The sequence below is a fragment of the Herpailurus yagouaroundi genome, unplaced genomic scaffold, assembly GCF_014898765.1.
Source record: "Herpailurus yagouaroundi ecotype Mexico unplaced genomic scaffold, PumYag 192, whole genome shotgun sequence".
Classification (NCBI taxonomy): domain Eukaryota; kingdom Metazoa; phylum Chordata; class Mammalia; order Carnivora; family Felidae; genus Herpailurus; species Herpailurus yagouaroundi.
This window is the reverse complement of record NW_024412423.1, coordinates 21,865,831-21,893,219: the sequence shown is the minus strand read 5'-3', so window position 1 is coordinate 21,893,219 and position 27,389 is coordinate 21,865,831. Positions and strand designations below refer to the sequence as shown.

General features: G+C 42.8%; 1 protein-coding gene across 5 annotated transcripts in view; it reads right to left on the bottom strand.

The window, feature by feature from the left end:
- Nucleotides 1-27,388, bottom strand: part of PCBD2 (pterin-4 alpha-carbinolamine dehydratase 2) — an 80,791-nt gene extending 53,403 nt beyond the window's left edge. For 4 of the 5 annotated variants that reach the window (XM_040444512.1, XM_040444511.1, XM_040444510.1 and 1 more), the window contains exons 1-2: nt 27,183-27,388; nt 23,809-23,940 (exon numbers count right to left, since the gene is read on the bottom strand). In XM_040444512.1, coding sequence (XP_040300446.1) covers nt 23,809-23,940; nt 27,183-27,266 — 216 coding nt within the window. In that variant the 5' untranslated portion in view covers nt 27,267-27,388. Of the gene's footprint in view, nt 1-23,808; nt 23,941-25,885; nt 25,987-27,182 lie in introns of all 5 variants that reach the window. The other variant, XM_040444514.1, reaches the window with a different exon arrangement.
- Nucleotide 27,389: the final 1 nt, after the last annotated feature.

Below are 27,389 nucleotides of genomic sequence, written 5' to 3'. Positions count from 1 at the left end.
CAACTCAGGGTCAAGGCCCCCATACTGAGGGACTGTGTGCTGCCCTACCCGGCGTGTCAACACTTAGAACTCTCTCTCAGGAGGAAGAGGACTGCTCAGGCAATTACAATTACAGATTACAAAAGAGACGTTGCTTCGTTCTTAACTGGCATTTGTTTATATGTCAAAAAACTAAGTATCCAGAAAACTGAACTTTAATTCAGTTCTGGACTGTGAGTTAAGTTTTCACAAATACAAAGAAATATGTTAGCAGTTTCTTTTTAAGGACCCACGTTCAAATGGGAGGACACTGAAGAAATTAATCATTCAATTCTTATTTGTAGGAGCAGATCCTCTGTAACTTGTAAATTATTTTGATTTACAGTGAATCATTATTATATCCATAAATGCTGGAAAGTTGGTGAACAACATGATATAATGACACCCCAAAATAATTTCAGAAGTGCAGGTGCACAAATCATAACATGTGGGAGATGACTCAAAGGATAATGGGGAATAAAATAGTTTAGGAAGGGTCACATAAAGGAGGGAAAGGGGTGAGGGCACGTACCCCAATTTTCCAAGATGTCTTTAAAACCAAACTACTCATTTATAGGCAGACTCAGTGGAGCAGTGAGGCATGGGCAGCAGAGTCAACATCTACGTTTGAATAAGCAAAGGCAAAACGCTCCATAATTTATAACAACCCAATCACATTGCTCATTCTTTTGAGGTTAAATGCTACTGACATAAGCTACACCTGAATCCAATCAGCGCAGAGACGTTGAGAAGATTCACACGAAAGGACTAAATTTGTCACAAATGGGTTGGTTTCCGATCTTAATGTAGCCAAGTTGCTTTACTCTGACCTCCATTGAACAAATCAACTTAATGGGCACTAGGAGTGCTATAAAACTTAACAATGGAGTGATTTTTAACTTTTAAAATATAGTTATGAAGCAAAATGTTGGATAGCTTCTACAATACTGGAAATCAAATTAAATCTAGATGTTTTTTAACAGTCTTGACAGATATAATCCTAGTTACCATGTAAATTTATGGTAAGCTGCTGTGATATTAGCCACAGGTGCTACTTTTAATATATGAGCCGCATCTGGCTGGGAATAGAATTTCTCAGAGGACTGAAAATGACCTCACTATCAGACAATGGAAGGGAAAAAAACAAGACCACTGTGGCATATAAAAAGCTGAAGATGTGGTCCACAACTAAATATTTCACATAAAATTCATTTTAACTCTGCAGCTATAGGTTAAAGGATATAATGCTTTCAATATTTAAGAGGCGTAGATATATTTCAACCAAATAGCCAAAAGATTAAGAATTAAGACAGTTATGAATGCCCTAGCTACATATATAATACTGGTTTTCCAACCTTTGATCAATGTCAGAAAAACGATGCACTAAGACTTGAAAAGAAAATTCTTTCATGGTTCCCAAGAACACGACATGATTAGACACCACCAAGCATACCAAACCAAGATGTAACAATTACTGATCTCTACGCAGCAGCAGCTCTCCAGCGCCTGGCAAACATCACTGGCTGTGTTTTTAAAGTCCTTTGGAGTCATTCATCATGCCCAAGAAAACATTCTCATCAGGTGAAGTTTTTAAAAACTCACTACAAGTAATTACCATTCTGAGTTTAAAAGCCACCAATATCACCCACAGACAAATACAAGGAGAAAACGGAAGCTTCTCTCACTTCTCCAATTCAAAAATAAAAAGATGAATATGTAGAAAACATGGAATTGTTTCCTTTTAAGAAACCCTTTCTGAACCATTTGAAAGCCATCATTTGCCAGAGAACTGGCAAGTGTGGAAATGTGATAGAGGATTTACAAAGATTTAATTTCCTATGAAATAACTCTTCCTGAATTAAACAAGCCTTCTTTATCTGAAAAAAAAAATCTCTAAAAGAGAAACATTTCTATGAAAATATTCCCTACATCACTGCACTAAGCTGTGAGAATGGTAGCTACAAAGCCCTGAAACATAACATTTTCCTTCTGACCTTCTCAAGTAACCTGAAAGGGCTTGATTTTTTAGCTTCAGTAGATCAACTCAATCTAGGCGATGATTTCTATTTACTTTTTTTTAACAAGTAACTGGATCTATGCCTGATCTCCAAGGACATCAAGACCCTGAGTCTCTTTAACAAAAAGAAGCTGGTATGAATCCCTGCTACTTTTGTGACCGACGGGCAGAAGGTACATGGATCGTTTAGAAAAGGTAGGCTCACTAAGCCTCATCTGTGAACAGGTTAGTTACTATAGAAAGGTATTGGTTAAATTAAATATGGCCTTTCTGTCCAGTGGAATACTACATATATCCAACCATTAAAAGTCATAAAGTAAAATATTTTACTGACAGAGAAACTGTACATGAAGAAAAAAAGCAACTGAGCAAAATACATTTACAATATGACCGCAAATATATATACACACATACATACGTACATATTGACAAAATACACATTCACACACACTGCTTTATAAGTAGGGAGCCGGATCAGAGATATATTTTTCTTCTTTGTACTTTTTCTGCTGTTCAAATTATAAAACACAATATGCAATCAGGAAAAAAAATGTATTTATTAACAAGCTAAACACACCACACAAATATAACAGGGTGCCATCATTCCCAGAAGAGTGAGAGAGGCCTGGCTGATGTCTGTGGGGTATACAAGTAATATATAAATGCTAAATCCTTCTATTGAAAGCTTGCAAGTTTTTTTTTTTAATGTTTATTTATTTTTGAGAGAGAGAGAGAGAGGGAGACAGAGAGAGTGTGAGACTGTCCCAAGCAGGCTCCACGCTGTCAGCACAGAGCCTAATATGGGGCTGAAACCCATGCACCATGAGATCATGACCTGAGCTGAAGTCAAGTGTGGGAAGCTTAGCCAACTGACCCACCCAGGTGCCCCTGAAAGCTTGCTGTTTAAAACAAATAGGACGATGGAAGAGACTTGCTCTCAAGCTTACATAGCAGAATCATATTCGCAGACATTCAGAATTACAATTGCCCTTCTCTTCTACACATATGTATCCACAGCTGTATGGTCAGTAACTCAGAAAGCTGGAGTCTCCCAGTGGAGGACAAGTTTATCTTTTCTACACAGAGAAGTAAAGTTGGCAAGTAAAGTTTTTAGCTGCTCTCTGCAGACCTATCTGGAAGTGACTTCCCTCTCCAGATAGAGGTTGACTTCCAATCTGTAGTCGACTTAGGGCAAATAACTGAATGATCAAGTATTATAAATTAATGCTATCAGGGCAAGGCATAGGAAACCATATAGCAATTTACAGATCAAAATCCAAACAGTAGTTGGCGCACCTGTGTGGCTCAGTCGGTTGAGCATCCGACTTCGGCTCAGGTCATGATCTCAGTTCGTGAGTTCGAGCCCTGCGTCAGGCCCTGTGCTGACAGCTCAGAGCCTGGACCTGCTTCGGATTCTGTGTCTCCTTCTCTCTCTGCCCCTCCCCTGCTCATACTCTGTCTCTCTCACTCTCAAAAATGAGTAAATGTTAAAAAAAAAATTTTTTTTTAAATCCAAACAGTAGCTGGTTTCCCTTTTCTCCAAAATATGCAAAGAACATGTAGCCTCATTTAGGCCCTCCAAAATAGACATTTTTTTTTTCCTAAACAAAGAAAGAGACTCAATTTTGAATTCAACAGCAGAGGTGGTCATTCAAAGGTCTAAAACATTCCGAAACAGAAAGTCAATCCACATCTTGAATTATTCCGCAACCCTTCAAAATAACAGATTCAAGTGAGATAAGAACTTTGGCCTTAGGGCAGGAGCCTGGCCCTGGAAGGATGGCCTCCTTCCTCTGTTAAGTCTGAGCAGGTTCCTTCACTTCCCTGCTTTGACCATGACCAAACTGGGTTACAACACCTAACCCTGCAAGGCTGCTGAAAAGCTTCAATGTAACAATCTACATTATCTCACAGGTCTCTAACAGAAAGCGTCTACCACCTACTAGAAGCACAAATACTCCTTAGTTCATAAAATTTTTTGTGACTCTCCAAACTCACAAGGACAACTGATGTTGCTACATTTCAGGTAAATCATGCAACATTAAGAGCTACCTATTCAGGGGCACCTGGGTGGCTCAGCTGGTTAAGCGTCAGACTTTGGCTCAGGTCATGATCTGGCGGTTTGGGAGTTCAAGCCCGGAATTGGGCTCTGTGCTGACAGCTCAGAGCTGGGCACCTGCTTCGGAATCTGTGTCTTCCTCTCTCTCTGCCCCTCTCCCACTCACGCTGTCACTTTAGATGTCTCTCAAAGGATAAGTAAATGTTAAAAAAAAAAAGTTACCTATACAGAATGAACTTAAAGCAACATTTTTCGTCTCATCAAAATTTGTGAAAATAATTCCTGGAAAATGTATCCAGTAAATTTTTAAACTTTCCTACCTATAACACCAGCAAGTTATTTTTTTTTAAGTCATCCAAAAGTGCTAGACCAGTAATCACAGAAAAGGGAAAAACAAAACAAAAAACATATCTGGGATTAAAAGAATTGTCTTGAGGGACACCTGGGGGGCTCAGTTGGTTGAGCGTCTGACTCTTGATTTTGGCTCAGGTCATGATCCCAGCATCATGAGACCGAGCCCCACATCAGACTCTGTGCTGAGCATGGAGCTTGCTTGAGATTTTCGCTCTTTCTCCCCTTCTGCCCCTCTTCCCGATCGCACACTCTCTTTAAAAAAAAAAAAAAAAAAAAAGACTGTCTTGAAACAGAAATGAATGCCTAATCTATAGCAGGTGAACAGGCCTGTGGCAGTCTCCCAGTGTGATACTTTGTGAAAGCCTGGAAGAATTTACCAAGGGCCCTCAGGACAGCAAGATTCACAGAAGACAAAGTTATGGGTAGCTGAATCTGTGGAGCCAAAATTCTAAATGCTAACCTCAGTCTCTCATTATTGGAGGCAATTTGCTACAGACGCCACAAGTAGCCCATTTCTTTCTCTGATACTTCAAAACTGCAACCTGAACAACAACACAATCTTTGCTGTTTTTCTGGGAAGTGCACCATGGCATTAGAGTTCATCCCAGCATACACAAATACTTAGTGGCCAAAAACACCAGTCACTGTTACGAACCATCTGTGTCCAAGACTAAGGAAATGAGGGAGGGGGAAAGTCCCTGGTGAGAAAGGATTTTAGGTAATAACCTGTAGGAGACAAAGAGATGAAAAATACAACTCTCTGGGGCGAAGGGCACTGCTAGGATCACCTATGGTGAACCCAATGAACGGATCTCATGTATTCCAAATACACCTAGATCTATCTAAGTTAAAACAAAAACAAAAACAAAACAAAACAAAAAAACCCTAGGTAACACTGGCCTGGGTACTGTGGGAAATGTACACAAGCACAACCAGAGTCTCTGCCCTCAAGGTGCTCCTATCCTAGACGGAGAGAGACAAAGGTGAGTAGCTACATTTCTCTGTTACATGATCTAATGTGAACTTAGTCACATGCTAATTCTGCCACTGGTTCCTTGTTAAGGTGAGCAAACCATTTCAGTCCCAAGCCCTGGTTGCCTCATCTCTTCTAGCTCTACCGTTCATGGATTCGACAACAAAACAAGGCTGAAAGAACACCACAAACAAGATAACCCAGGGGCTGAAATCAAAGTGGAAGAACAAACAAGAGACTAACGCCTATGGCTACAAAGATCTGTATAAGGCACATGAGCTCGCCTTCCTGTCCAGGCTGGCCTGCACCCCAATATTATCCAAGCCATCCTTACTATGGTCATGGATGACATCCATGCCACTTAATACAGTGGTCATCCTTTGGTATTACTTGGGAATCTCAGCAGAACTGATCCCTCTCTCCCTTTTAAAACATCATCTTCTTTAGGATTCTGTGATACAACACTGACCTGATTTTCTTCCTATTTCACTAATAATAATAAGTCTTTCTCAGTTTTCTGCCAGCTCCTCCTCTTCCCTCCAACTCCTAAAATGGACTGAGTCCTGAGCCCTCTTCTCACCTCACACCACAGTTTCTGCCTAAGTGGTCTCATCTATTACCCTGGCTTTTTTCCACACATACCTGAGACTCTCCAGTTACCCACAACCCAGACCTTTACTCTAAGTTCCTAACTCAGACATAAAACTATCTTCTTGAAGTCTCCCAGCAATTCACAATTAACAATGTTCAAACCAGAAATCTTGATCCCAGCACCCCCATCTCGTTCCCCTTCCACACTTCCCCAGCTTAATTAAGGCCACTTGTGACCACCCAGTTCCTCAGGTCCTAAATCTGGAAATCATTTTTAACACTCCCTACTCTTCTTCCTCACCACCCATCACCACCCCTCCAGAGTCACAGGATCCTGGGTTTTCTCTTTAGAAGAGCTGTGTGTGGCAGCCCTGGTTCCTGCTCATATAAGCTCCTAAATACAACTCCAACCTCTATAGCACTCTGCTGGCCCTCTGTCACTGCCCCAGTCCACAGTCTCCTGCTGGGTCCACCTTAACAGTGAGATCTCACCTGGATGAATACACAGCCTCCTTACTATTCTCCTCCTGTCGTGTTTGCTTCCCACCCCTTTCCACTCCATCCTGTAAGTTCTCTCACTGGCCCTTTTAAGAAAAGGTCTCAATCCTTCGCCCACCTACCTACTTCCACTTCCAAAAAGAAGTCTTGCAATAGCCCTCACGCTTCCCGTAACACCTCACACTCGCCCCTCTAGTCCTCTCCCCTCCATCTTTGCATGCTACTATCATGGCGCACGTGCGTGTTGTTGCAGATGCTTTCAAGCGCCAGTGCCAAAAAGAGAGGCAAATGCTACCTTCTGATAAGACTGTGGTCCAAATTCATCACCCGGTTTCTCAGTGTGATGATGAAGGATAGTTATGCTGGTGATTTGAAATCAGTGATGACCACATCAATGGGAAAAGTGTGAACCTCACCAGCAGGTCAAATTGGTGAGGAGTGATCAAGCCTACAATTGATGTACAACACAAAGATCTACAAAAATGGCTGAATAACCTGCTCCCATCTCTTTGATTTCATTATACTGACAACCTCAGCCAGCATCATGGGTCATTAAGAATGAGGGGGGGGGCCGCCCGGCGCCTGGGTGGCTCAGTCGGTTTAAGCGGCCGACTTCGGCTCAGGTCATGATCTCGAGGTCCATGAGTTCCAGCCCCGCAGGCTCTGTGCTGACAGCTCAGAGCCTGGAGCCTGTTTCGGATTCTGTATCTCCCTCTCTCTGACCCTCCCCTGTTCATGCTCTGTCTCTCCCTGTCTCAAAAATAAATAAAACGTTAAAAAAAAAAAAAAAAAAAGAATGAAGAGGGGCGCCTGGGTGGCTCAGTGAGTTGAGCGTCCGACTTCGGCTCAGGTCATGATCTCGCAGTCTGTGAGTTCGAGCCCCACGTCGGGCTCTGTGCTGACAGCTCAGAGCCTGGGGCCTGCTTCAGATTCTGTGTCTCCCTCTCTCTCTGCCCCTCCCCCACTCATGCTCTGTCTCTCTGTCAAAAATAAATAAACATTTAAAAAAAAAAAGAATCAAGAAGAAAACACAGGAGGGAAAATCCTGGGATCCTTTTCCTAGGAATATAATACAAGTGTGCAAATAAAATGCCTCAATGAACAAAGGGGAAAAAAAAGAAAGAAAATGTATCAGCTTCCTTAAAGAGACCTTCCATGATGGCTGTCCTCAAACTTAATTAGGTCTTAACCTTTATTCTTCCTCATAACATCTTTTCTATTGGAGAGGCAGCATCCATGCTAGCAAATGTTTTGAGACTGCCTGAGGTCAAATCGTAAATTCTAGTGCTTACTACCTGTGGAGTTTAGGGAAAGTCCCTCAATCTAAACCTCAGTTTCCTCATCTGCAAAACGAGGAACACAGTCTCTACTTCACAGGGTTTTGTAAAGATTAAGTGGATACATGTAGTGTCCTTATAACATAGTGCCTGGCCCAAGGTTTAAGCATTAAGCATTAGCTACTAGGATTTTCCTCCATGACACTTACCATACTTTGCAATTATATATTCATTGCTTTGTTTATGCTCTCCCTCCACTACTATATCTAGTATGCTCCATGAAAATGGGGACAAAATCTGCTCTGCTCACCAATGCACCCCCAGTGTCTAGCATAGTGCCTAGCCTACAGTAAGTGCATAGTAATTGCTTAGGAGTGCTATGTGCACAAGTGTCAGGAAAAACTTTCTAGAAGTGGGTGAGATGTGCACATACTGGGGTAGGATACGTGGGATGAAACAAAGGAGGGGAAGAACAGTTTAAATAAAGGTAGAAGAGAACTGAACCAAGATGCTGGGTGTCTTGGCTCCAGTTCGAGCATGGCCACTGTTTCGTGTTCCCTCCATCTGAACCTCGGTTTCCCCACTTCTTCAATGACGGGGATGATTCCGTGACCTCTCAGGTATCTTAAAGTTCTAATCTCTAAAAGAGGAAAGATGCCTTCGGCAGAGAAGTAGTGAGAGGTAAGTTTAGGGCCAGACTGTCAGCAGCTTTGAAAACCTGTGAGAAGATGATGTCTTGTAAGATATAACAGGAAGGAAACAGGATTTTCTGAGCAGAGACCAATTTACTCACAACAAAGCAGCATGGAGAGCAATCAAAGCAGGAAGCACCTAGAAGTAAAAGGCTATTAGAAATCTCCTAAAGGGGACACCTGGGTGACTCAGTCAGTTGAGCATCCAACTCTTGATTTCAGCTCAGGTCATGATCTCACAGTTTGGTTTGTGAGTCGAGCTCCGTGCTGACAATGTGGACCCTACTTGGGATTCTCTCTCTCTTTCTTTCTCTCTCTCTCTCTCTCTCTCTCTCTCTCTCTCCCTCTCCCTCTCCCTCTCCCTCTCCGTCTCTCTCTCTGCCCCTATCCCACTCGTGCAGTCACTCTCTCTCTCAAAATAAACAAACTTGAAGGAAAGAAAGAAAGAGAGAAAGAAAGAAAGAAAGAAAGAGAAAAAGGAAAGAGGAAAAGAAAAGAGAAAAGAAAAGAAAAGAAAAGAAAAGAAAAGAAAAGAAAAGAAAAGAAAAGAAAGAAAAGAAAAGAAAAGAAAATCTCCTACAGGACCTCAAGGGGGAGACCAGGTGAACCCAGAGCAGAGCACAGTCTTGGTGAATGTCAATGAGTTCTTATTAAGTAATCACTAAGATAAACTCTTCAGTTACAGGTCTAGGTGCTTGAGACAAAGGTGGTACAAGCAAGTTGGAGAAAAGAAGGTTGAGTCTGCCTCAGATACTCCAAACCTGAAACAACACTAAACCCAGGGGAGACAGCACAAGGACCCACCTTTCCAATCTTCAGTCCAGCTCACTGAACCAAACTTAGGGCCCTCATTTCCCATCGTGCATTGCAAATAAGATGTACCCTCTTTTCCCTGTCCTTGACCTATGCCACCAGCTAACCCTCCCTTAGCTCCTTCCCTCAAAAAACCTATCAGACCTTTGTTTGTTTGTTTTGTTACCTGTTGACCACCTTCCTCCAATTCTCTCTTCCCTTGCTCTGATAACAGGTCTGATCTCTTTTTCTGTAAGTTCTTCTGTTTTTCAGATTCCACATATAAATGAGATCATACAGTATTTGTCTTTTTCTTATTTCACTCAGTATAATGCCCTCAGGTGGTAAAATTTCCCCATTTTTTATGATTGAATAATATTCTGCTGTAATATATACTTTTTTTTTTTATTTAGCTTAATTGGTTTGTCTACTTGGTTTGTCTTTTTTTTTCCTTTGTTCATTTTGTTCCTTAAATTCCATGTATGAGTGAAATCATATGGTATCTCCTATGACTTACTTCACTTAGCATTATACTCCCTAGTACCATCCATGTTGTTCTAAATGCCAAGATTATGTCTGAATAATATTCCATTGTGTGTGGGTATGGGTGTGTGTGTGTGTGTATATATATATACACATATACACACACATATATATGCATGTGTATATATACATGTGTGTGTATATGTGTATTATGTGTATATATATGTATGTGTATATATACACACACAACACACATATACAGACATGTATATACCACATCTTTTTCATCCATTCATTTATGAGTGGATGCCTGGACTCCTTCTATAATTTGGCTATTTTAAATAATGCTTCAATAAACATAGGAGAGCAAAGATCCTTTCAAATTAGTGTTTCTGCATTCTTTGGGCAAATACCCAGTAATGCTATTACTGCATCATAGGGCAGTTCTATTTTTAATTTTTTGAGGAAAATCCATACTGTTTTCCACAGTGACTGCAACAGTCTGGTTCCCACCAGCAATGCAAGAAAGTTTCCCCTTCTCCATATCCTTGCCAACATGTGTTGTTTCTTGTGTTGTTGATTTTAACCATTATGATAGGTATGAGATGATATCTCATCATGGTTCTGAATTGTATTTTCCTGATGACGAGTGATGTTGAGCATCTTTTCATATGTCTGTTGCCCATCTGGATGTCTGCTTGGGAGAAATGTATGTTCATGTCTCCAGCCCATTTTTTAATTGGATTATTTGTTTTGGGGTGTTGAGATTTATAAGGTCTTTATGTATTTTGGATACTAACCCTTTTTTGGGTATATCATTTGCAAATATCTTCTCCCATTTAGTAGGTTGTCTTTTGGTTTTGGTGATTGTTTCCTCCACTGTGAAGCAGCTTTTTATTTTGATGAAATCCCAATAGTTTATCTTTGCTTTTATATGCCTTGCCTCAAGAGACATACCTAGAAAAATGTTGGGGCACCTGGGTGGCTCAGTCGGTTAAGTGTCTGACTTCACTTCAGGCCAGGATCTTGTGGTTCATGAGTTCAAGCCCCGCATCAGGCTCAGAGCCTGGAGCTTGCTTCAGATTCTGTATCTCCCTCTTTCTCTCTGTCCTTCCCCCATTCGCTCTCTGTCTCTCTCTCTCAAAAATAAACATTAAAAAAAAAAAACTGTAGAAAAATGTTGCTTCACAGCACTCTCAACAATAGCCAAATTATGGAAAGAGCCTAAATGTCCATCAACTGATGAATGGATAAAGAAATTGTGGTTTATATACACAATGGAGTACTATATGGCAATGAGAAAGAACGAAATATGGCCCTTTGTAGCAACGTGGATGGAACTGGAGAGTGTGATGCTAAGTGAAATAAGCCATGCAGAGAAAGACAGATACCATATGTTTTCACTCTTATGTGGATCCTGAGAAACTTAACAGAAACCCATGGAGGAGGAGAAGGAAAAAAAATAAAAATAAAAATAAAAAAGAGGTTAGAGTGGGAGAGAGCCAAAGCATAAGAGACTCTTAAAAACCGAGAACAGGGGCGCCTGGGTGGCGCAGTCGGTTAAGCGTCCGACTTCAGCCAGGTCACGATCTCGCGGTCCGTGAGTTCAAGCCCGCATCAGGCTCTGGGCTGATGGCTCGGAGCCTGGAGCCTGTTTCCGATTCTGTGTCTCCCTCTCTCTCTGCCCCTCCCCCGTTCGTGCTCTGTCTCTCTCTGTCCCAAAAATAAATAAAAACGTTGGAAAAAAAAATTAAAAAAAAAAAAAAAAAAAAAAACAAAAAAAAACGGGGGGTTAAGGGGGGTGGGAGGGAGGGGAAGGTGGGTGATGGGTATTGAGGAGGGCACCTTTTGGGATGAACACTGCGTGTAGTATGGAAACCAATTTGACAATAAATTTCATATATTGAAAAAAAAATGTTGCTTCAGCCAATTTCAGAGAAATTACTGCCTGTGCTCTCTTCTAGGATTTTAATGGTTTCTTGTCTCACATTTAGGCCTTTAATCCATTTTTAGTTAATTTTTGTGTATGGTGAAAGAAAGCGGTCCAGTTTTCCCAACATCATCTGTTGAAGAAACTGGTTTTTTTCCCATTGGATATTCTTGCCTCTTTTGTCAAAGATTAAGCGACCATATAATCACATGGGTTTGTTTCTGGGCTTTCTATCCTGTTCCATTGATCTATGGGTCTGTTTTTATGCCAATACCATACTGTTTTAATTAGTACAGCTTTGTAGTAGAACTTGAAATCTGGAATTGTGGTACCTTCAGCCTTTTTCAAGATTTTTTGACTAATCAGGGTCTTTTGTGGTTCCACACAAATTTTAGCATTATTTGTTCTAATTCTGTGGGAAAAATACTGTTGTTTGTTTTGTTTTGTTTTAAATAAGCTCCATGCGCAGTGTGGGGCTTGAACTCATGACCCGGAGATCAAGAGTTTCATGTTCTACCAACTGAGCCAGCCAGGCGTCCCTAATGCTGCTGGGTCTTTTGATAGGGATTACATTAAATCTGTACACTGCTTTGGGTAGTATGGACATTTTAACAATATTTGTTCTTCTAATCCATGACCGTGGAATGTCTTTCCATTTGTTTGTGTCATCTTCAATTTCTTTCATCAGTGTTTTATAGCTTATATAGTACACGTCTTTCACTTCCTTGGTTAAGTATATTCCTAAGTATTTTATTATTTTTGGTGCAACTGCAAATGGGACTTTCTTAATCTCTCTGTTGCTTCATTTTTGCTGTATAGAAATACAAAAGATCTCTACACATTGATTTTGTATCATACGACCTTACTGAATTTATCAGTTCTAGCAATTTTTTGGTGGAATCTTCAGAGTTTTCTATATATAATACCACAACTTCTTTACCCATTCATCAGTCAATGGACACTTAGGTTGCTTATGTGTCTTAGTTATTGTAAGTAATGGGGCTGTGGACGTAGGGTTGCAGAGAGCTGAGTCAGTGTTTTCATTTCCTTTGGATATATTCCCAGAATATATGTTATTGGATCATATGGCAGTTCTATCTTTAATTTTTTGAGGATGCCCCACGCCATCAAGAGGCTACATCAACCTATCAGACTTCTAAGGACCAACTCCAAACTCCCCTTCTCCAGGCAGCCATGCTGGAGTATGCCTCCTTCAGTTCATTAGTACTCCACATTCTAGTGCCTGATCAACATTAAGAATTTGCAACTACGTGGATGGAACTAGAAGGGATTATGCTAAGTGAAATTAGTCAGAGAAAGCAAAATATCATATGACTTTGCTCATATGAGGACTTTAAGAGAACAGATGAACACAAGGGAAGGGAAGCAAAAATAATATAAAAACAGGGTGGGGGACAAAACAGAAGAGACTCTTAAATATGGAGAACAGAGGTTTGCTGGAGGGGTTGTGGGAGGGGGGATGAGCTAAATGGGTAAGAGGCATTAAGGAATCTACCCCTAATTGTTGCACTATACGCTAACTAACTTGGATGTAAATTTTTTTTAAAAATAAAATAAAATAAATAAATAATAAAAATAAAAATAAATAAGATTTAAAAAAAAAGAATTTAAGGTCAGCTATCTCACACAATTCAAATGTGCCACCTCCCCAACAAAACTGGAAGGTCCTGGGCGGTTGGCTGGCTCAGTGATAGAGCATGCAACTCTTGATCTAAGGGTTGTGAGTTTGAGCCCTACAATGGGTGGAGAGACTGCTTAAAAATAAAATCTTTAGGGGCGCCTGGGTGGCTCAGTCAGTTGGGCATCTGACTTCAGCTCAGGTCATGATCTCACGGTCCATGAGTTCAAGCCCCACATCAGGCTCTGTGCTGTCAGTTCAGAGCCTGGAGCCTGCTTTGGATTCTGTGTCTCCCTCTCTCTCTGCCCCTCCCCTGCTCGTGCTCTCTCTCTCTCAAAAATAAACAAACATAAAAAAAAATTTAAAAATACAAAATATTGGGGCGCCTGGGTGGCTCAGTTGGTTAAGCATCCAACTTCAGCTCAGGTCATGATCTCACGGTTCGTGAGTTCAAGCCCCACATCAGGCTCTGGGCTGACAGCTCAGAGCCTGGAGCCTGCTTCTGATTCTGTGTCTCCCTCTCTCTCTGCTCCTCCCCCACTCATGCTCTGTCTCCCTCCTTCAAAAATAAATTTTAAAACATTTTTAAAAATACAAAATATAAAATAAAATCTTTAGGGGGGCAGCTAGTGGCTCAGTTGACTAAGCGTCTGACTCTTGGTTTTGGCTCAGGTGGTGTTCTCAGGGTTTCATGAGTTTGAGTCCTGCATCGGGCTCTGCTCTGACAGTGCAGAGCCTGCTTGGTATTCATTCTCTCTCTCTCTCTCTCTCTCTCTCTCTCTCTCTCTCTGCCCTTCCCATATACAACACTGTCTCTGTATCTCTCAAAATAAATAAACTTTAAAAAATTAAAAATAAAATAAAATCTTAAAAAAACACACACACAAAAAAAACTGGAAGGACTTCTGCGCAGAAACGGAATCATGTACTTCTTTTACACTGTCCTTCCACGCTCAGAGTGGAGCTAGTCCCTCAGTGGTTGCCAGCTCAAGACCTGGCTACATTCACTGATCCCACCACAGGTAGGCTCTGTGGCTCTTGGTGGGAAGACCATGTGGCTCCCTACCTGACCCTGACTGGGTCTGCTCCAAGTGCCCAGTATGTGTCCACAGCCAGGGCCGCAACGGCTGAGGACAGGGCATTTCAAATCAAACTGATGAATGATATGGTAGAAGGCCACAATCCTGTCTTGCTGGTTGAGAGCATAGGAGCAAACAGATTCATTAGTGGCGTTTGCTGTTTTGATAGGATTGACTTTAACGATACAATAAATGACCTCTGATTGCTCAACAGTGATTCCTGGGTTACTCTTAAACAAGTACAGCTTTGTTTGTTTTAGCTGGTGAATAGTGCCTTTCTCAGGGAAGTGTTGTCAAACCCATTTAAAGTAGAAAGTAATCCAACAGGTAGTCCTTGGAAAAAAGATATCTCCTAGGAAAAAATAAAAGTAAAAACAAAAACAACTTTCTGTATCACAGTAGGATCTAGAAATGTTGCTGCAGGAATCAGAGATGTGAGCTGACACCCACTGTGACATGACCCAGTATGACCAAAAGCAATCCCGCCATCTCAGTCAGCTCCAGGGTCCTTCTGTGAAATTCAATGGATTAGTTAAAATGGCCCATTCCAACCTGGATCAGAAGGGCAAGGCAATATGACGGTTAATTATCTGCAAAACATGGGAGACCATGTACTGGTCTGTTTTGTTTACGAGGGTATAGGAAAAAGAGCAGAACACAAAGAGCTTCAAGCCACGGAAGAGGCCCCTCACCCACCTGTCCACACTGGTGGGCTGAATCCCTCCTGAGGGCAGAGGGCAAGTGGTCACAGCACACCCCCAGCCACAGAAACAGGAGTGTGCCATTGTATTTGCTGCTACGGAGAGCTGACTAGCTGTTAAGGCCGCTCCTTCACACACCCCCAGATCCATTTTTGAAAAAGCTGAATTTAAGTTTCTATGTCACAGCCCTAATGCACCAAAACTCTGACAGAACTCTTGCTTTGCAAACCTGAACACTGTTTTCAATGGGCTGCTATGCTCAAGAAAAACAGAAACAGAACAGAGCAAGACCAAAATACATTGAAGTTATTATTTAAGGCCTCCTTTAAATTATTTTCTGTAATTATTGAGCCAGCAGTCCATTGTTATTAATTCATATTCAACTTGTTTAAGCGGTCCCAGTAACACAGGCGGAAAACAAATGCCTCGGTAATTTCCTAACTTTTGAGTGTTATTTTCTTGTCAGTTAAATTTAAAGCAACCCATTTCTGACCACATTATACCAAGTTAATCTCATCTAAAGTGCTTCACAAACCCTAACAGCTACGCTAAGGTTTTATACTAATGAAAGCAATTTACATGAATGAAATTTATGTCAATGTATTTCATGAAAAATTTTTTATTTTATAATAATTATAGTAGTTATATGATAACATCTGTTGATATTCACAGTCTAAAGCTGGCAAAGATTTAAACCCACAACCTTTTCCATGCATCATGTACATTATCTGTGAAAAGCAATAAAAAAAAGCAATGAATGCATTAATCATACCAATATCATCTGCAAAGCATAAATCTGAAATACCTTTCACGTCAGCTCTAACTGCTTTTTATTTTTTACACACCTGATTTTACGCCATCTGTAAAAGGGCAAGACAAAGACTGCTGAGGAAATTATATTTCTTGGCTGTTTGACTTTCACAAAATACTCAGGCTAAGTTCTGTAAACAGAAGATTTACTATACGACGAAGAAAAGCGATGCAGTTAAAAGTCCATTTTTATTAAAAGGCGGTGTAGTGGGCACGGCATTTTCACACTGCACTGTGGTGTCACATTTGCATTTTTGACACCTGTTTTACATTTCCCCTTGTCTATTACACGTGTTTTTACAAATACACATCAGGTCTAAACTTAGTTTATGAGATAAACAGCAGAAGCAAGACTCCAAATGATACCATCTTAGGCTCGAATCTCCCTACCCTGAAGGGCACCAACCCTGGTGTCCCAGCCACCGCCTGACAACATCAGCATCATCCTGCCCCTGGCTCCCTGGAAACCCAGGAAAAACTCCAAAGCGAGCACTAACATGGAAATATCACACCAATATTTTAATTAACTCCTCAAATGTTAGGTAAAGTTTGCTGAAATGTGTCTCTCCTCTCCATTCCAGTGGTAATGAAGGACACTTCCTCAGGTTTCTAGTCAGCTGTGGCTACAGAGCCTTCAGTGGGCACAAGTTAAGCACAAGCTACTATGTGGGGTAAGCAGGTAGGTTTTCACTCTACCTGGCTCCCAGACACAAACTTATTACCCTCTGTGTTAAAAGCAAAGGACACTCTCTAACCTACATGAAGCCTCAGTCTCAGGAACATCCTCCTGGGAGTGTTTCCCTACTCTCAACAGGCAGAACAAGTATCCACCTTCAAGAGTCGTCAGATGTGACATTTATATTATTGCAGTGCTGACTCAGAACTTTGATGTGCACCAGGTTCTGGCTTATGATAATGAGCAACGCAACCTGAATTAATTTGTTCACAATGAGAACTGGTAAGAGTCCTGTCCCACTGAGAACTGTTAAGATTTTCATTAACAGTTGTCTTTGTTCTGGTATCATCAAGCTTCTGACTTCACTAAGTGTTTCAAAATGTTAACCATGAGCCTATTATCAAATTCCTCAATAAAACATTTTTATAAAGTAAGTTCAGCAACAGTAATTTTCAAGTGCTCTATGGCAAGAGCAAGCAGGCAGGAGCTCGGGGGCACAGGAAGGGGAACATTTTACAAACCCCAAACTCACATATGGTGCTTAGTGCCGCTGGATGCACGAAATGGGGTTCCCTGGCACCACCACTCTCACGGCCCAGGCCATTCAGAGCAGAGTGGCCCTCCCCACTCCCCACTCTCTTGATGGCAGCAGTCACAGCAACCAAATGTGATGAACGAGATGTCAAAGACGTGAGGCTTGGATCCTGCCTGCAAGCCGTACCTGTGACACGCCATTAGACTGAAAAGGGCCATTTTCCGTAGGTCAAACTGGCTGAGTGTCCGCCAGTTCATATGATTCGTTCTAACAAAATCAAATGCTTCGAGTGCGGGTCCGCTGGAGGAAGAAGAGACAAGGTACAGGAGCTCCTCCAGGAATGCAGGGAATCACAGTTCTTTCTCACAAAGCTCAGTTCCTTTCCCCAGTCAACTGGAAACCCCTTGGAGTCTCCACCTGGAATTCTCCGTTCGCTCAAAAGATACCAAACCAGGCGTCCCACTGCCACTGCTTACCTATTCCTGATACTAAGCTTCTTTCCATACTGAACAAGGGTGGGAGAACGGGGACAGCCCTCCCAGGGGGTTGGGCTGCCCAGCCAGTCCTGGAGGGCTCCACCTGCTGGCTTCTGGAGAAGCTGTTTCCTGGGTTCCAAAGGCTCAGCTCCTGCACCTACTTCCACAGCTTCAAACTGTGCCTCATTTGTAAGCTACCGACTTGTCCACACACACGACAACGCCTAACAAAATTTACCTTTACGGGACACTCACACCCGCATTTCTAACTGACATTCTCTTCTTTCAACACAGTCGCCCCTGCAGTTGCCAAACACCTAAGAGTCAGTTTGTCTATCACTTAGAGGCCTCTCCCTCCTTAAGTCTACATGAACAGAAAAAAGGCAAAACGCCCTTACAAATGCTCACCCCACCCTGTGTGAGTCCAAGCACTCCAAGTATAGAAACTTCCGGCCTCACGTCCTGGCACTGCTATGCTCTGACCCCTCAAGGAGTCTCACCATGCCTGTCACGCTGACCACCAACTCTCAACACGCGGCGGCTCGGGGCGACCCTGTGTACCCAGGGAAGCACAGCAGCTATCAGCAACAGAAACCTATGGCCACGTCATCCACCGATGCAGCTAGAATCCCTTGGGTATTCTGCATTTATAGTCTCTAAATATTTGCACCTGCCTCAGCTATTAACATGAATGTGGACTACTTGGAACTGACCATACCCTAGAATAAAACTACTAAGAAAAAAAAAAGTTCTAATATATTTTGCTTTCTACTTATTACTATGGTAAAATCTACAATAACCCAAGCTTTGAGCAATAGGTTTTTCACCCAGGGTCACTAAAAATCTTTCTGAAATGTATGATTCATTTTCTATGGTAATAAAAGAAATGAATTCTAAAGCAAACTGGTAACACCATTTTACACACTCTGCATAAGCAAACCATTTAAAAACTGTAACACCTAACCTAATGTAACCTTACTCCTGAAGATTTATTTAAGTAAAAAGACTATACAGAGACCTGAAAAATGTTCGTAACCTACTAAGAGGATTAAAAAGAATGTAATTTTACCTGTATGTTCAGCCAAGAGTTTTTTTAAATATATGCTAACACTCAGTGCGGGCTGAACTGTGTTAAGGGAGAGAGGGGACCAGTTCTGAGAGCAGCTCGCTCCGTTTACAGAGTTGAGGACACACGGCAAAGCCATGGGGAGGTACTGCCACTGGCAGGAGGGCACAGACCACAGCAGGCCTCCCAAACTCTCACTAAGGGCGGGGCTGCTTGAGCAAGGGAGACATCATCTCATCAAGGTGTGCCTGGGGCATATGGAAATGCCCACTCGCAACAGAATATTCTAGGCCCACATCCTCATATATCCATTTTGCATCCATGGAGCACGGTATCTAGAAGATAAATGTCTAGATTAGACAATGGGTATGTGCATCTTAAAAGCTGATACACACTGCCCAACTGCCCTTCAGAAAGGTTATACCAACTTGACACCTCCACCTCTTCACCTCCATCACCCACATCACCTCCCTCCTTACCAGCGAGATTCCAAGCTCCAATGTTCTTAATTCCTGCCCTGCACACACCCTTATTTCCCCTGCCCCTCAGTTCCTAAACTGGACTCATTTGTCACAAGTGCAGCCTTTATTAAGCCCAACTCTGTATCTACTCGAAGCCTGTGCCCAAACAGCTGAACATAGCTGGACAAAACACACAAAAATCTTCCCTTGCAACATACGACCATAAATCTCCAGGGACACTGAAAACTGCCCTGAAACCAACCACATTCCCCTAATTAGTGGGCTGCCTTAGCCTGCAAGGTGGCTACCCCACTCTTTTTTCTATCTTCCCAGATTTCCAACACTCCTCCCACTCCTGTTCATTCCCCATTGACAACCTCATTGAAAAAACAGAAACTATCAGAAGAGATGGTTCTACCTCTACTCCCCAGGACAAATGTAGCAACCTACCTGCATCTAATATGCACACATCCTGCCTTTGCTCCTACGACAAAGGACGTACCAGGTGCCCAGTGCCTCTACTTGCCCATCCCATCCTGTGCTCTCTTGCCACCCACGTCTGTGCTCTCATCATTACCCCTGCTAACAGTTCTCAAACCAGCATCTCCACCCTGAGCTCCGATCTCACATACCCAACTGCTGACCCGGTGACACCACTTGGGGACTAATAAGTATCTCAAACCTGCCATGTCTAAAACAGGATTCATAACTCTGTACCCTGCCTCCCACCCTATCATCCTCAGCTCAGTAAATGACGTCCTTCACCCTCTACCTTGCACCAAAACCGAGGGACCGTGCTTGCCTGACCCCTTCCCCCAGAGCCAATCTAACAATAAGCCTTGACTGTTCCTTCTTCAAAGTACATGAGGAATCCTACATTTCTCTCCACTCCACTGCCACCTCCAGAATCCCCCATCACCACTTACGCAGCCTACCACAGTGGTGTCCCAGATGGCCTGCCTATTTCCACTCTGGCCCTCCTACCGTCTATTCATAGCAGAACAGCCTGGGAAACCTTCTTAGAACATAACCAAACCTTGGCACTTCTCTGCTTGAAATCCCAGTAGCCTTCCCACACAGACTAAAATCTAAACTCCTCACCATACAGACAGGGCTCCAGCGCTCTGGCCGCTCCCTCTCCTCAGCCTCATCTCCTACCAGTCTCTCCTTTCTGCTCACTCCAGAACACTGGCTTTCTGGCACTTCCTCATTCAGGCCAAGATCATGCCTGCTTCAGGAATTTTGTACTCACTTTTCTCTCCTTCAGGAATGCTGTTGCTTTGGCTGAGCTCCTTCACATGATTCAGGCCTCAGATGTCCCCTCCCTAAAGAGGGCCCTCCAGACCAGACCACTCCATCTTAAACAGTGTGTACACTCCTCCATCAGCCTGCATTCCAGTATCCTACTTTACGCTTCTTCATGGCACTTAGCTCTACCTGAAATGATATTATCTACTCGTGTAGATATCTTCTCCACTAGAATGGGAGCTACATGAGCTAAGAATTGTGCCTGGCACAAAGAAGATGTTTAACAAATATTTGTTGAGTTAACAGATAGTACCTTTACAATAAAAATTAAGTTGATTGTTAAAATTTAACTCCATGAACAATTCCTACAATGTGAGTCAACTCTTGGCGGAGAAAGACTAGAAAAGAAGAAAACCTAGATGAAAGGAGTTACAATGGGATTTTTTTTAATTTACAACATCCTATTTTAGTGTTTTATATTAATAAAAACCAGTATCTTTTCTGCCCTAAATAAAAGGTAAGTGAGGATCTAGATATCAGTGCAAGAGGGTCACCACTCTAAACATCACTTGTGAAAAAGAGAAAGGCGACTCCTGATGTCCGGGAGCCGGCCTGGCACTCACACCAAGGCGCTGGGGTTAAACGTGAACATCAACGCCAGACAAGGCCACTCTGCTACTGTGATGGATTCAAACAAAAACAAGACCACCCTGCAACGTTATGTGAACACAGACAAAACATGAACACTGTCCACACCACAAAATACCAAACACCCTCCTCTCCCAGCTAATGAATGATTTCTTTCCCAATCTCAGCTTTGGCCCCACTTTAGCCTAACTCTCCCTACTGGTAAGATGTATTCAAATACTGAAGCACAGAACTGCCCATTTCTGACAGCATCTAATCAGACTAAACCATCTTTCCAACACCATCTCCCTGAGATGCTCCGCAGCTCCCTGTGGTGTGCAATCTCCCTCACTGCAATAAGAAAATAAGCCCGGCATGCTCAACGGAGCCCAAGGTGTGTCCCTGGTGATTCTGGGCTGGTGGGCACCGACAAGTGTCATGACAACAGATGCAATTACAGGCCATTGTACATGCAGAAGTCATAAGAGACCTAGCTGGAAAACTGACCCAAGGGTATAATCTCTTGTTCTCTGAATACATTCCCTGACATGGGCTGATTTTCCTGTCATGTGCCTCCTTCTCCCAAAAGCTGAGTGAATTGGGGGGCAGGGGGAGGGGGTGGCAGTTAAATAAAATGTCCCGATGTTACAATTAACCAAGGACACCCTGCACAGCTTCCCTTCCCTCCCATATCTGAAAGTCACCCCAAGCACAGGGTTAGAGTGTGCTGGACCACTGACTCCTGGGCAGAGCCTGAGGCAACACTACTCAAGTACTTTAAGCCACATGTTCAAGCCCAATAAATTAGCCCAGGCTTAAAGAAGTCAGGCTGTACACATGTAAGAATTTTAATAAGCCTGGAAAATGCTACCTAGAGCTTATGCACGAGCTTACTGTACCAAGGGGATTCCCTGCCACCAGCCACGGAGTGCTAAGCCCCTGACAAGAGCTGTCAAGCACATGGGGCAGCAGGGACAGGGAGTCGGCGTGGTCCAGGTTTCCTCAGGAGTTGGAGACTCAGAGCAGAAGGCTGGCAGCCAGATGGATGGAGAGCAGAAAAGGGCATGGAGCTCAGCGGAGCCAACAGCATTTACTAGGAAAACATGTCAGAGGCTTCGTTCGTGGAAATCTGGTCCTCACACACCCTTCCAGAAACCAGCAAACACTGTAATCAATGTCTGCATTTATCAAATGCCTGTTTGTACCCAGTACTGTGTCAGGTACAATAGAGAGCTATTTAAGCAAACATGGTCTCTGCCTTCTAGATGCTGACACCTAATATAAACAAAAACAATAAATCTGTCCAGAGGATTACCAAACTAACTGAACAAACATGAAATAGTCAAAAGTACTGACCTTGTATAAACGCAGTGGAGTGAAAGCTGCAGGGTAAGTCATGGGAGATGACTCTCTAAAGAGGGTGGGGCCCTAATGGAACAGTTACCTTGTTAAGGCTGAGTCTCCAAGGGGGGAAGTCAGCTTTTAAGAAAAGCTGCAAGGGCTGGCTCTTGGGCTGGGGGAAAATGAGCCATTCAGAGAAGAGGGTGCAGCTTGGGGGTTGATTTAGAGACTGAAATACACATACAGAGAGAAAGAAAACTTGACAAGCGTCCAAGAAAAGTAGGGGAAATCAGTCAAACAGGTGTATGTTTCTCAATCGCTTTTACTCTGGCCCTCTTCTGATAAACATAAAAAACTCACACTATTTTTTTTTTTTTTAGCTTATTTATTTATTTAGAGAGAGGGAGCACAGAGCCAGATGCAGGGCTCAAACTCACAAACCGTGAAATCATGACCTGAGCCGAAATCAAGAGACGCTTAACCGACTGAGCCACCCAAGGGCCACCCATACTACCTTTTAATATTATTTAGAATTTGAAAGGATGGGAATGCAACCTGGTGCAGCCTCTCTGGAAAACAGTATGGAGGTTCCTCAAAAAACTAAAAATAAAACTACCCTATGACCTAGCAACTGCACTACTAGGCATTTATCGACGGGATACAGGTGTGCTGTTTCGAAGGGACACATGCACCCCCGTGTTTATAGCAGCACTATCCACAACAGCCAAAGGATGGAAAGAGCCCAAATGTGCATCGATGGCTGAATGGATAAGGAAGAGGTGGTATATCTATACAATGGAGTATTACTCAGCAATCAAAAAGAATGAAATCTTGCCACTTGCAACTATGTGGATGGAACTGGAAAGTATTATGCTAAGTGAAATTAGTCAGTCAAAGAAAGACAAAAATCATATGACTTCACTCACATGAGGTCTTTAAGAGACAAAACAGATGAACATAAGGGAAAGAAAACAAAAATAATATAAAAACAGGGAAGGGAACAAAACAGAAGAGACTCATAAACATGGAGAACAAAGAGAGGGTTACTGGAGGGGTTTTGGGAGAGGGGATGGGCTAAATGGGTAAGGGGAACTAAGGAATCTACTCCTGAAATTATTGTTGCACTATATGCTAACTAATTTGGATGTAAATTTTAAAAATTTTTTAAAATAAAAAGAATATGAAAGGAAACTATATATCCTAATCAACACCAACACAATGGTTTCAGAATCTGATTTTCCAAATGACAAAAACAATTCCCTTCCCATACATCTGAGAATCACCCGGTTAGATGATAGCACCTGTCAACAAGGACAGAGCAACTGCCATTGAATTCTTGAGGAAGAGAGGATTTGGACCCTGGATCCACATGGGACCCCAAAACCAGTAGGATTAAAAAAAAAAAAAAAAGTCACAGCCTAAGGTGACACAGACAACGGCACTAGCAAGAATATGTAATTATTACCTGATTAAAATTTTTGAAGGAGAACTCTTTGTAGATGGCATCTCTCTCATTTAATTCTGACCATCCTGCTGCTTTAAGGTCATGTATAACTTGGTTCCTCTCCTCTGCAGTCAAACAGTGAACATCTGCAGCCTATGAAAAGAACACATTTAATATCTGAAATGTAGAAGTTCAGTTTAACTACAATAAACTCAAAGCTCTTTACCTTATGGAGAGATATAGGAAAGCAAATCTTAAGGGCAACAATTTGTAACCACGTTTGGCTCCTCTGTTCTAAAAAATAGACAAAAACAAGGCTAACTATATAGAAAATCAGCTGTCTCCATAGAATGTTGTCTCACCACACCTTTTTGTTGCCTCAAACTTCACAATTGTGTCTCTGGTTTATTACAGATACAACCATTAACCATTAACCACTGGTCATCTTACCAATGACCATTACGGATGGCCAGCATTCGAGGATGTGGGAAACTCGGTAAGCACAGCCATGCAAGAAAACCCTGCAAGTCCATTGTCAGGTCCAGAATTAGAACTCAGGGCTCTAAACTCCAGGTCTACTGCTCTTTGGATGGTCCCATGGCACATTAGCAGCAGCCTTCACTGCTTACTCACATGGATCTTAGCTCTCTGGGTTCACTATCCCCTTTCAGATCTGATGAAAAACTAACCTCCAGAGGGGAAAAAAATAAATGCACACTTAACACAGGATTTTGGATAATAACTTCTGGGAGTCCATAGATCCTCTGGATTATAGGTAAAAAGCCCTAGCCTAAGCAGAGTGAGTTTTTTCAGGGCACCAATAAAACAAATCCCTCCAGTCTGGCCAGAGCAGTGTCCAGTTTGGTCCTACTCACCCTGGTGATGAAATTCACAGACCCAGAGTTCTGTTGGTTAACAGGCCCACACTTCCCATGCTATCTGTTTTTTCATTGAAAGAACTCTAAACATCATGGCCAGAGAAAGAAGAGAAGGACACTCTAGTGGCAAGTCAGAGGAGCTTACTTCTCATTCCACCATAAATGCCGACCAATACCTCCTACCTTACCTATCTGCAGGGCTACTGATGGCTCAGGTGAGAGAGGCAATGTCACCCAGAAAGACAAAACTAATACAAGGACTCCTCATCAAATGGCAACTGGGGGCTGAGTTGAGCCCACTTTCAGAAATCCTGAAATCTTTTATCACTGACATTGATGTGATTAAGATGGCAAAGTAAACAAACTTACTTTAAGGTAACTTATTCTAGGGGCGCCTGATGGCTCAGTCGGTTAATCACCTGACTTTGGCTCAGGTCACGATCTCACAGATCATGAGTTCAAGCTTTGTGTCAGGCTCTGTGCTGACAGCTCAGAGACGGGAGCCTGCTTCAGATTCTGTCTCCCTCTCTTTCTACCCCTCCCCAACTCATACTTCATCTCTCTCTCTCTCTCTCAAATAAATAAACATTTAAAAAAATGTTTTTAAAGGTAACTTATTCGGGGCGCCTGGGTGGCGCAGTCGGTTAAGCGTCCGACTTCAGCCAGGTCACGATCTCGCGGTCCGTGAGTTCGAGCCCCGCGTCGGGCTCTGGGCTGATGGCTCAGAGCCTGGAGCCTGTTTCCGATTCTGTGTCTCCCTCTCTCTGCCCCTCCCCCGTTCATGCTCTGTCTCTCTCTGTTCCAAAAATAAATAAACGTTGAAAATAAAAATTTAAAAAAAAAAAAAAAAAAAAAAAAAATAAAGGTAACTTATTCTAAGAAGAGAAAAAACGGTTGCTAATGAGCTAATTTTCTTGTTTCTCTTCCTTGCTAGGTCAGCTATCCTTCCCCCAACTAACAAAAGAGAAAAAAAATTTTAAGCTCTTAATTAAATACAAACATTTAAAGACTTATTATGAAATCCATTTACTATTAAGAACCAAAACATCTATTTATTAGTTTTACAGTGACCCACTATCGGAGATCATGTAAAAGTCTTATTAGTCACCTAAATATGTTGTCAAGTCAGATCATAATGGAAAAAAATTAAATTTTCTGTGTCCACACTGAGTAGCTGCAAAGAAAATTATTAACCATGCTGGAGGTAATGCAGCAGTCACCTGAAGACAGTGGAACATGCTGAGCTGTTTTTGTCCACATTCTCTGCCATGCACATCTCCAGTGAAGTCGGTGGTTTGCACTCTGCGCTCACCACAGGTGTCTGCGCAAGAAGAGGGACATGTCCAGGACTGTGAAATGGAACCACTTCATCTATAACACAGACGGTCCCCCTAGAGACACACCTTCTATAGAACCCTTTGTGGTGGACTTAATCTTTTTTTCTGCAGGAGATGGGGAGAAGGACAGGGAAAAGCATAGGATTTGGAGAGAACACACTAGGGAGAGAACACACATAGGATTCGAGGCCTAGCTTTGTTCAGCTGGGATACTGAACAAATCACTTAGCTTTTCTGAATACTAGTATCCTCCTGTCTATGATGAGGATATTACAACATCTACGTGTCGACATTTTTTAAAGACTTAAGTGGAAGAAATCTTGATTGTGAAGGCACCCAGCATAGAACCTAGCACGCGGCAGCCACTCAAATCATGTCTGTTTATTCATTCCTCTGAACCCCACAATTTTAATCATCAGCACTTTGGGAACAGGTAAGCCTCAGCCCACACTTAGGTGTCAGCACTCAACTTGTTTTCTCACCTTAATGGTCAGGAAACAGAGTGCTTATCTTCCTCTATCATCGAGCTATTTTAAATTTCTCTGGTTAAACACCTTCAAACTGCCAAAGGGTTCTAACAAGCAAGCGAAGATGAAACGGCAAATTTAATGCAACATTCTCCCACTAGGTGGTGCTGCGTGTTAAAACTTGCCATCAAGTTAATTTACCCTAATACATTAATTTCTAACTCAAAAAAACTGACGGAACGCCGCGCGGAAGACGAAAGAGCAATAGACTTGTCACGACAAAAAAAAAAAAAGATAATTTATTAATAATTCCTCCAAAAACATCACACCCAAACAAATGAGTTAACTCAGCGGGTTTCCGGCGAGCGCGCCCTGCCGGAGCCAGTTCCTGCTCTCAGCGAGCGCACAATCTAGCGGCACAGCGTCTTTCGTCATTTCAAGTGACTCTAAGCATCACATAGTTTTACAACTACTTTGCGTACTTTAACAAAACTCGTCCTCGGTTTGTTTTTTTTGTTGTTGTTGTTGTTGTTGTTTTGTTTGTTTTGTTTTTGTTTTCCGGACAGCAGTTTTCGTAGCCAACGACGGGATCTGTAAGCCAGGAGGAGACGATGGTGCCCCGCACCCGAACGCCTCCCTATCAAGGTCCGAGGCCTTGGGAGGTGGCCCGGGCCCGTCCCTCCGCCTCCCGCACCGCGGGCCCCGGCACTCACCTTGGCCGAGAAGCCTACCGCCCGGCCCCGCAGCATCGCGAACAGGAGTCGCAGCGGCCCCCGCGCCCACCGCGCCGCCGCCATAGCCACAGGTCGAGGGCTGCCCGGCGCGCTGCCTGCGCGCCGTCCGCAGGCGTCCGCGGGGCCCGGCTGGGAGCCGAGGACAGTGCGGAGGGCCCTCAGCCGCCGGTCAGGCCGTCCCGCGGG